This window comes from Mytilus californianus, unplaced genomic scaffold (genome assembly GCF_021869535.1).
Source record: "Mytilus californianus isolate M0D057914Y unplaced genomic scaffold, xbMytCali1.0.p SCAF_5, whole genome shotgun sequence".
Taxonomy (NCBI): Eukaryota; Metazoa; Mollusca; class Bivalvia; order Mytilida; family Mytilidae; genus Mytilus; species Mytilus californianus.
In genome coordinates this window covers 48,404,154-48,416,204 of record NW_026262701.1, presented here as the reverse complement: position 1 = coordinate 48,416,204, position 12,051 = coordinate 48,404,154, and the positions used below count along the sequence as shown (strand labels likewise).

The following is a 12,051-nucleotide window of genomic DNA, read 5'->3' as shown; positions in this document are numbered from 1 at the left end:
ACAAAAATTTTAATACAAAATTTAATTAAATGCATAATCACTTCTGAACTATCTTTTACCCGTGGGTGCATCAGAACTTCAACTAATTAACCTCCTAATTCAGATCTGGTACGCAATCCATTGACAAGCTAAGGTGGTTGCTGCACCAATAAGAAACGAATGTGAACTATATATAAAAATTATGCACGTTAACTACCTGATTCTGAGGTCTTGAAGACCTCAATTGTGTATAATCATAAAAAGGTCTCTGATTAGGCGGTGCAAATGTTTGCCCATTAGGACAAGATATAGAAGGAAGACCAGCATTACTACGAATGCAAACATGGTTATAAAACAAGTTTTTCTGAAACAACCACCCTCATAATTAAAAGTATTACATTTCAGATCAGTTGTATTAACTTTTGAATCTGTGTTCATACTAACTGTAGTACTACCAGTACTTTGATGTTTGTTCTCTTGATTATCATTTATGTACAATAACCATAATTCTGAATCAACGGTAGCCCAGGAACTCGAAGGATCAAATGCTTTTCGTAAACGAAATTGCTCATAGTAAAATTTCTCGAAGAGGAAAGGTAACACCCGGCCACCGAAAGCTTGATTTTTGTCGAGCCTAGGTGGTCGAGTGGTCTAGCGCGCCGGGCATAGTGCAAGGCGATTTGGTGCCACGATATCTCAGTAGCATGAGTTCGAATCCCGGCCAGGGAAAAACAATAATTTGCTTCCGCAAATTTAAAGATCTAACATTGTTGGGCTGTTATTTAGACGAATTATATATATATAGTCTTCACTGGTTCAGACGTACTTATAATATAATTATTCCTGTGACTGCATCTTACATTAATTTGTAGGATCCTCTACAATAGATAATTCAGCTGATCTGTAACAATTCCATCTTCATGCCTTATATATCATGTACTGTGTTACGACGCTAAATAAAAACTGACGAGGAAAGGTAACACCCGGCCCCCGAAAGCTTTATTATAATAGAGCCTAGATGGTTGAGTGTTCTAGCGTGTCGGACATAGTGCAAGGTGATTTGGTGCCACGATATCTCAGTAGCATGAGTTCGAATCCCGGCCAGGGAAAACAAAAATTTGCTTCCGCAAATTTAAAGATCTAACATTGTTGTGCTGTTATTTAGACGAATTATATATATATAGTCGTCACTGGTTCAGACGTACTTATAATATAAATATTTCTGTGACTGCATCTTACATTAGTTTGTAGGATCCTTTACAATAGATAATTCAGCTGATCTGTAGCAATTCCATCTTCATGCCTTATATATCATGTACTGTGTTACGACGCTAAATAAAAACTGACGAGGAAAGGTAACATCCGGCCCACGAAAACTTTATTATAATAGAGCCTAGATGGTCGAGTGGTCTAGCGTGTCGGACATAGTGCAAGGCGATTTGGTGCCACGATATCTCAGTAGCATGAGTTCGAATCCCGGCCAGGGAAGTACAAAAAATTTGCTTCCGCAACGTTCAAACCTATGATTGCGTTGGATAAACACCGCAATTTTTATACGTGTGCATGTAAAACAAATTTCTTGGTAGAGGGGTCTAAATACAGCACAAGCAACATTTTCGAAAAGACCAACAAAGTGAAAAAGTATATGTTCACAAAGCGCATTTGACTAACAGGTCGAACAACTGATGTTCTTAAACCTTTCTGACTGCCATTGGCGATTGCCAAATAAACTGATCACCAGATGTAACAAAATGGATCTTAATATTAATTTAATATCAAACAGAAAACAATAAACTTGCGGCAAAGATGATATACCACAAACATGAGGTGCAAAAATTAGTATACCATATCCGGATTTCGACAATTAATGTCTCTTCAGTGATGTTAGGGATCGAAACGGTATTTGGAAGGCCATATAATTTACCTCAATTTAGGATAGACTCATGAATTTTGAAGAGTCGAAATAGGATGAACGGATCATATAAACCCAAAGGAAAATATAATACAAGCCCAAACAAAAAAATATAAACAAGTCTTAATTGAAAACAACGTTCAAACCTATGATTACGTTGGATAAAAACCGCAATTTTTATACGTGTGCATGTAAAACAAATTTCTTGGTAGAGGGGTCTAAATACAGTACAAACAACATTTTCCAAAAGACCAAAAAAGTGAAAAGGTATATTTTAACAAAACGCATTTGACTAGCAGGTCGAACAACGGATGTTCTTAAACCCTACTGATTGCCATTGGCGATTGCCAAATAAATTGATCACCAGATGTAACGAAATGGATCTTAATATTAATTTAATACCAAACAGAAAACAATAAACTTGCGGAAAAGATGGTATACCGCAAACAAAAGGTGCAAAAATTAGTACACCATATCCGGATTTCGACAATTAATGTCTCTTCAGTGATACATATATTTATATATATGCAGCTAGATCAGAAAAGTTCAGGGAAAAAATTCCAAAAGAAAAAATCAAATGCAAACGGACCTTATCCACATGTAAACATTGATTGTGAAGAGACCACAAAAACATGTACAAACATCGAGACGACCATTTCTTAAAATGGTAATAAGGTACCTACTTTATAAAAATATTTATCTTTAATTTTTGAAACTACACAGACATATTTGTAAATTATTATATTCAAGAAAAGACAATACTTCTATATTGAATGTTAACGTGAAAAAAGCAAACCGGTGTACTCGAAAACTAAGATGTAAAAAAATAAGTATCTTTTTTATAGGATAATGTAACATGCTAAGGGCTTTGTGGAACACTCCGAAAATTGGTGGACGAAAGATCTTTAAATTTTGTATGTATATGATTTTTTCCAAATGTTTTATCAATATGCAGCAAAGATTAACATTTTTTAGATTTCAGTTTCACAAGCTTCTAATACAATTATCACGATAAATTCTTAACATAAAAAATCGTGCATTTGCATGCTTATTTCTAATACAAACAATTTCTTTAAAATATACAATTGTTGAGAAATAACTTTTGATCTGTATCGTCACCTGCATTGTTTTGTTTTTGATTTTGTCGATTTTTTCATTAGAAGTGTGAATTTTCTTTTGTTCTCGTTTACTATATTTCCAACTGTTTCTTATATCCATAAGCAGGTCGGTCTGTTTATACAATGAACATTTACAGTATGAATGTATCTTTACCGAATAAAATCACGTATTTGAATAAAAAAAAAAACATTAAACAATTTCACGCAGTGTCAGTAAATTTACATAAATGAAAAGTGGTCAAACGCTTGTTATTTTTTTTCATTTATACGGTCAGATTTTTTTCCCTAACGAAATATACATATATTCTGTAATTATTTGGCAATTTAACCCTTTCTGAAACCATAGTTTAAATACAGATTATTTTCAATCGGTACCAGTGGTTCGATTTATCAGATAGAGCTAGTTAAATTGTCAAAAATAAAGTCCGAGTAACAATATATGTAAGAATCTGTTTCTCTAATGATTTTCAAAAACATGTTCATGTTTGATAAACAAAAATTCCCTTCGAATGCCTTCCACACTCCTGATTTATGCGTCCTACGCTTACAAAATTTATTTTGATGAACATTTTTGTGGATTGTTTAAGGCAATTACATTATTATAAGGAAAATTAACGGGAGATCATACAGGAGCGAACATTTTTTTTTATATATATTTCATCAATATATTTTATGAGTAACCGATTCGGTTCAAGACAAATTGTTCTGTGAAAAATCTTGTGGTTATCAGTAATTCATCTTAGGGATCAGTCCAATGCATCCCCATGTGGTGGATGGGGACACTTTCATTCAGGATATCGTAATGTCATAACACAGAAAGCCATTTGCTCATATCGGTTCACAGATGTGTGTAGAGCCAAGGCTATGCACATTGTAGAGACCTTTTGTAGAATTCTTAAACATAATAAGCCACATGTCACATTTAAAAAAAAGCATGATTTTTCGTCCATAAAAAAAACCACTTCAATATTTCTTGTGATGTCGAGCCGAAATATGTTATCTATTTGTTTTCCAGTCCCAACCCCAAACGCCTTTCATTTCATTTTAAATTGATCTTAATTTGTATCATTCATGTGGATATTTATCGCATCGATCGAACAGTTTTTACTGCTAGTGCCTAAACACATCTTAATAATTTACCTACCTCATTGAAATTTATTTTTAGGTATAAAGAACGGATAGCTATCATTTATGTAATAGGTACACCCGTAAATACAAGGAAATTGTTTACCTGTATGAGTATTATGGCGACATCAGGTCATGAGAAAGAAAAGGAAATATTTACATGTTGTATCTGTTTAGAGCAACTTAAGTCACCTAGTAGTCTACCTTGTCTTCACACTTTCTGCTTCCAATGTATCAGTGAGTATATCCTATCAACTGAACGACGTTCCGGGCATAAACTCTTAAATTACACGTGTCCTGTATGTAGAATAACTGTCACACCCTCAAATGTAGAAACAGATACCACACAGTGGATTAAATCCTTACAACGTAATTTGACTATCTCTCCTCTAATAGAAACCACAAAAGAACCGCAAAACCAAGAGTGTCATATCTGTAAGAGAAAAAAGAAACATATTTCTGCGACGAAATGGTGTCGTGACTGTACAGAAGCCTATTGTGACGACTGTTGCGACACGCATAGTTTCATAACATCTTTGACTAATCACAAAGTTGTAGACATCAAAAGTATTCAGACAAATGAAGAAGAAATCGATTTGTTTAAAATATCAGATTCTTGCCCCGTGCACAGTTCCAAAGTAATCGAGGCATATTGTTTTGATCACCTACAACTTTGCTGCGTACTGTGTGTAACGTATCAACATAGGCAGTGTAAAGATGTTCAGGCCATTGAAGACCTAACCAGCAAAAAAGATGACAGTTGTTCATTTGAATCGAACTTGACTGAAATTCAATCAGGTACTGAAAAATTGCTACAAGCACAAAAAGACGAGAAGATAACTTTGAAGAAATCGTTTTCCAGTATTGAAAGCATTGTTATCGATTCGGTAAATTCTGCTAAAAGTCAATTAGATAGTTTGTTGATTTCATTCTCGAAAGAGCTGAAGATGATGGAAGAGAAACATCAAGATAAAATAGACTCAAAGTTAGATATATTCGAAAAGCTTTTAAATGATATCATTGAGCTTCTCCGTATAACAACATATATTCGAGCTTACGGCTCAAAAACACATTTTTTTATTCATCTCCAAAAATCAAAAACGGAATTGATTTCAGAAATAGAAAAATCTGTAAAGTTATTATTCGAAATCCGTGTAGTGAAAACAACTGTTGATATTGAAAATGCACTTCATCGAATAATGAAATTAGAGCAAGTAGGGAAAGTACTTATTACAGAGGGAAAAAAAGAATTTGTAGCAGAATATATAGGGATACTTAGAGATCAATCGCATTTACATGCCAGCACTGTATTCCCGTATCTCCATTTGATAAAACGAAAATTGGTCCACGTGCTTTCTGAATATGATTTATTTGGGGGAGTGTGTATTTCAGACCAGACAATTGCATTATGCTGCCGATCGAAGAGTAGCTCAGGCAGTCAGCCATACCATCTGATTATTGTCGATGCATCAACAGGAAAAGTAATAAACGAATGTAAAATTCCAGATGGCACCAAAGGACTAACATATGATACATTGAATACGACATTGTATATTTCCAGCAGCAGTACCATTTACAGTGTTAGATGTGATCAGCAAATTATGCAACCAAGGTATATAAAACATACTGGTACTCAATATTATGGAGGAATTTGTATGAAAGACAATTACCTTTATGTGAACGTCGGGACTGAAATTAAGAAAATGAATTTAAATCAGAACAATGGATTGCAAGCAGCATTCTCAATAAATAGTTCAAATAAAAATCCAAGTGGATTTAACGCACTTACGATAGATTACAAGAACGGTCGTTTAATACATGCGTCCGAAAATGGTAATGTCGTTAGCACTTCACTGGATGGAAAGGAAATATTTTCTCATTACATGACAGGCACCACCAGCGTAGTCGTTAACTCTAATGGTTTTATTTTTGCCGGGTATAAACATGGGTATGTACGTTTGATATTGGAAGATGGGGAACAAGATAGAACCTTACTGGGCAAGTGCGATAAAATAAAAGAATTGCGTGATATCTGGTTGAACAAATCTGAAAATACTCTGTTTATTTGTGGAAATGAATATGTAGAACTTTATGATGTTACCTACTGAACAAACAGTTTACTCAAAAAACATTTCTTTCATATGAAAATGAATATGTAGAGAGATGAGAGAGATGGAAAACTTTAAATTTAATTTACCGTTGCTTCAATGACAAGATAAGCTACGGTAAAGCATGTTTCGACAATATATTGTTATTTAATTAATGTATGTCCATAATTTATATAGTAACATCGAGTTTAACTTCTGTTTTGAAAGAAAGTACTTGATAACGGATAGATGAATATCATGTTATTGTTCAATGAAAAATCGGGAATAGCGGGAATGGTAATACACATAAAAATAATTAAATGTGGTATGATTGCCAATGAGACAACTATCCACCAAAGTTCAAATGAAGTGGATGTAAAACATGTTTATCAAAGGATATACACTTCTATGTTCCTAGTGTCTCTTTTATGTAGGACTGACAGAAAATTTACAAATGCCTGTCAGACACAGCATAAGACCGACTATGGTGTGGTTTTGAACAGCATTTTCACGATTTCTATCACCGAGAGTTTAGGAAGTTCAGATTTTATTTAAGTAAAAAAGTGGGATACACTAGAACGAGACAGCAACCCAACGACAAGAATACTCTGATACATCCTGATGCAACATACAGTATTCAACAATAGGCAGATGTCCACACAATATATCTAGCTCTAAAATGTCCTATAAAAGTCAGCAACCCAACGACAAGAATACTCTAATACATCCTGATGCAACATACAGTATTCAACAATAGGCAGATGTCCACACAATATGTCTAGCTCAAAAACGTCCTACAAAAGTCTATAAAAGTTGTGTTTGAATTTCACAATAAAAAATCAAAGACCCCCTGCCATGAACAATGCACTCTGCAAATATCGAAAACATTTATATAAAACTTACGACAACTACTAACAAGGTTCTTGACTTAGGACAGGCCCCTGAAAATATGGTGATTAAACTAGTTTTTGAGATTTCAACAACCTCTTTTTAAATCTCAATCAGTAGATCGACGAAACGTTCATAAAAGAAAATACATAAAAACCCAGACATGGAAAACACTTAACTCTTGGATAACGGTATAACAAACATCACAAATTGGTATTGAATACGGGATCGTTATATCAAAACGCAAATCTCAAATTTTATGGGTCATACTGTACTCTGAGTTAGTAATCTGCTATTGAGCTGATATAAAAAAGAAGATGTAAAACAATTCAAACGAGAAAACTAACGGCCTCATTTATGTACAAAAAATAAACAAAAAACAAATGTGTAACACATAAACAAACGACAACCACTGAATTACAGGCTCCTGACTTGGGACAGGCACATACATACAGAATGTGGCGGATTAAACATGTTAGCGGGATCCAAACCCTCCCCCTAACTTGGGACAGTGGTGAGACCATTTATGCTTATAAATTAAATGAATTCAGAGATTAAAAAAGAGATTTATGTTATAGTTATCCAATGAGGACGCGTTGTTTCAGTGTAAGATCACCCCGATGGCCGGAGGCCAGAAGGCGATCTTACACTGACACACCAAGTCCGAGTGGGATAACTATTTTACATCCCAGCTCTTCTAGACTATATAAAAAAACATTTACGCTTCATAAAATCTAGTTCAGAATGCCATACAATAACTATAATATACTTTATATATTACTATATATTATTTACCCTTTATGAGCCCCGGATACAATGTTTAATAAAGGCAACAGTAGTATACCGCTGTTCAAAAGTCATAAATGTATTAAGAGAAAAAAATCCGGGTTGCAAACTAAAACCGATGGAAATACATCAACTATAAGAGGAAAACAACGGAACAACAGAAACACTGAACTGCAACAAAAACAAACGCCAACAAACATAGAAACAGGACATTTTACGAAAAAATTGTGGGTTGAACCTGGTTTTATTGCTAGCCATACCTCCCGCTTATATGGCAATGTTAAAAAATATCGCTAAAAGGACAACACTATATGATAGGAATACATTACAAACAAACGATAGAACACTCAGCACAGAAAAATGCATAAATAATTAAAATAATAGTACATTACTACATGTAAACCACAGAATAACAACAGACATCTCCCATAAACAACAACACGAGACACCACAAACAGTGACGTATATATCTTAAAATTCATACAATTATTTGGAACGAGTTCCAAAAATTCACAATCATTTTCACAATACTAGTCCAAATTATTATCATAATTATGACGGCCATGAAAGGCTATTTTAAATTAATGCTGTGACGACGTCATAATTATTTGGACTAACACAATACTTTATCCATGGAAAATGGAAATTAACTCGACTATACTGACAAATAAGACATGTGAAATGTACCGAAAATACAGTATTCAAACCGTAAACGATAAGACATAACAAAATATCCAACAGAACTTACAAAAGAAGCAACATAACTAAATACATGAATGTTGGATGTATGAATATCGAGACACGTCGTATAGCAATGCGAATTTAAATGTGTTGAATTAACAGTAAGTTTATATCAATTCGTCCTGGTGTAGGTGTATGAATCGTGGCTTCATATGCTTAAGGTTTTGAGTTCGATTCCTCGCATAGCAACTGGAAATTTAGTGGATTTTTTCTACATAAATTTTGAGAGTTAGTCTTTATTCCGCATAGATATTTCTTAGTTTTATTGTGTTTTCAACATTCCCGCCAAAATATTACAGAACAAAAGAAAGCATGCAGAACAAAGAAACTCAAGGTAGGGTGATCTGGTAGGGGTGATCCGACTCAGATAACCCCTGTTAGAACAAAGGAGTTGGGATGTAAGGCAAGTGTTGATACCATTATGCCCAGATGTATATCGCCCCTAGTCTAGACTTGTTGTGAATGAGTTTATCAGGGTATCAAACAATGCCATCTACACTAAATTCTACACAAGGTATGACCACAGGGATAAAAATACAACCACAAGCGAGATTCTTGGCTTAGTAACTGCACATTTACACATAGGGCGGAGTTGTATATTAAAACATACACAATACCTTCGCAATAGTATCAAATGTCAGCAGATTTAGGGTTTGATGATGATGTAATGCATGTACTCAACTTCCATTTTTTTATCGATCACCAGTCTCTGCTTATAGACTAAAAACTTAATACGTCTCCAAAAAAAATATGCTTGAAACGATTTATCACGCCTAGGAATCTTCCTTGTCCCAACAAAAAATAATGAGCTTAAGTTAAATATGCGGTAGTTACCGTTTGTGTCATCAAGTTGTGCTAAAGTGAAGCATGGAGAAACAGACCTATGTGTAGAAAAATCTATTCCACATGCTAAAAAAATGTAAAATTGATTTACTTATTCTTTACTCAGATCTTTTGTTCGGTTCCTTTTCTTCTTCAACAACCACATCTAATTTCATGTAAAATTGATGCCACAATTACTTTTTAACTCACCTGGCCTAAAGGTCCAGTGTGAGCTTTCCCCATCACTTTGAGTTCGTTGTCTGTTGTCGTCGCCCGTCGTCCCTCAATTTTTTTGCAAAAATCATCTATTACACTACTTGGCCAGTTGGAACCAAACTTGGCCACAATCATGATTTGGGTATCTAGACTAAATATGTTTTCGATGATATCGCCTATCACCAAAATGACCGAAATGGCTACAAAAAGAACATAAGGGTTTATACAAGTTATGTAAATTATTTAGAAAACCGCTAGCGAAAGAGAAAATCTGTTTAAAATGTTAATATCTACCTTCTGTCCATTTTTCTTCAAAACTGTCAGACGACTTCTTATAGGGGACTTGTTGCCCTGAAATGACGATTTTTACCATTTTGTTGTGATTTTGTACATCATATCGAAAAATATGATAGATAGAGAGAAACTTTAAAAGCTAAAATGATCAGCAAGACAGGATCTACAAATACGTCTGCAAGGACGAAATCGTTAGTCAAATCCTTATTGGAGTTATTGTCCATTAATAACGAGTTTTACCTTTTTTTGCGCTTTTTTATCGTATTATTTGAAAACAATAGATAGAAACTATAAATAGCTAATTTGATCAGCAAGACAAGATGTACTAAATAATCCAGCATTGCAAATATCATCAGTCGACACCTTATGTCCTATTAATTTGAAAATATAATAGAAACTTTAAGTGGTAAAAATAATCCACAATGCAAGATCTACACAAAAGTCAATATTGCTGAAATCGTTGGTAAACTCTTTATAGTAGTTAGCGCCCTTAAATAACAATTTTCCCCCTATTTATTGGCATTTTGCCTATTATCTTGAAAACATACCATAGATTGATTGATTGATTGATTGTTGTTTGCTTTACGCCGCATTAGCACAGAAAGGCTATATCGCGGCGAGAGTATACCACAGATAGGTAGTACTTTAAAAGCAAATATTATCACCAAGACAAGATCTTAAAATAGGTCAGCATAGATGAAATTGTCATTTGTCTTCTTATATAGGAGTTATTACCCGTATATTGCAATTTTTACCCTTATTTGTGTTTTAGGCAAGAACTATAGAAGACAGAAAGAAACTAAAAAAACTATCAACAATATAAGACCAACAAAACGAGATTTTAGTCAGAATTATATTCTAGTCCACACTGTTGGAGAGCGTCCATTGCTGAAGATGTATATATACTTAGGTGAGCAACACATGTGCAGGCTCTTTAGCGCCTCTAGTTTTAAAACGTCTGTACTCTGTCAAACACGATTTGTATGACACAGAAACAAACTAAGGAAAAGACACATACTACTAGTATTCTATTTGCATGTATCACGGTGCGAAGCTATTTGTTTATTCACGCGATCTTGAAATTATTACGTAACAGATATAGGTTTTCATTGTTTGCCTGTTCATGAGGGAAAGATTCTTTTAGCTAGAATGAGATATATAACTGGGAACATGTCCCGGACAGGAGTAGTTATTGAATACGGACAGTGTGAGTACTAGTATTCAAGATCCGGTCTGATACCTGATCAATGAATAATTTGGCCTTTACTGGTTTAACTTGCTATATAATGTCGCGGTAATTCATATAGATAAATAAGAAGAGAGAAAAAGATATAAAGTTTCTGAGTGCTCATCTGGGTATTTATCATTACACCAACGCATAAAATACATATAGCTTCCAATGTTCTTGTCTATTGTAATAAAATACAAATATAATAGAATCTAAGTAATTACACTTTAATTCGGTTATCGCAGGGGTCACATTCGGAATGGTGTACTAGGTTTTAGCTGTACCCTATTTATGACGTGTTATTCTGTGACGTATAGCAGTTTTTTCCAGATAATTTGAGACTTGAAAGCTGCTGAAGTTGTAGCTCGCAAAAATATGAAACAATTTTGAAAGAATAGAGGAACTTTTCTTGTAATTTAGCATTTGTTACGTTATGGTATTTGTGTTTGTGCATTCTATTGTTAATTATAGGTCATCGTAGGAGAATGATTAATTTATGTGATCATGATGTAAGATTCAATCAGATATTTAATCGCACCACGTGGCGAGCACATGCGTTTGAAAGTGCTGTTTTAATTTCTGCGCTTTATTTGAATTAAAGTTAAATGCATGAGTTCGGATCTCGGCGAGGGAAGAACAAATAATTTGCGAAAGCAAATTTACAGATCTTACATTGTTTGGCTGATGTTTAGACGAATTATATATTCAGAATGTATTTTCAGCCTTGTATCACCATCACTGCTGGTGATCCGATGGATAAAATCTGTTCTAGAGTCCGTCCGTGTATAGGTACGTCTGAACCAGTGACAACTCTACAACAGATTTATCCATCGGATCACCAGCAGTGATGGTGAT

The 12,051-nt window shown here is 34.3% G+C and overlaps 1 protein-coding gene across 1 annotated transcript; it reads left to right on the top strand.

Annotated features, from left to right (window-relative positions):
• Positions 1-4,251: 4,251 nt before the first annotated feature.
• Positions 4,252-6,428, top strand: LOC127702402 (uncharacterized). The gene has a single exon (XM_052206601.1). The coding sequence runs from the start codon at positions 4,254-4,256 to the stop codon at positions 6,240-6,242; it is 1,989 nt and encodes a 662-aa protein (XP_052062561.1). The 5' UTR covers positions 4,252-4,253; the 3' UTR covers positions 6,243-6,428.
• The last annotated feature ends 5,623 nt before the right edge of the window (positions 6,429-12,051 follow it).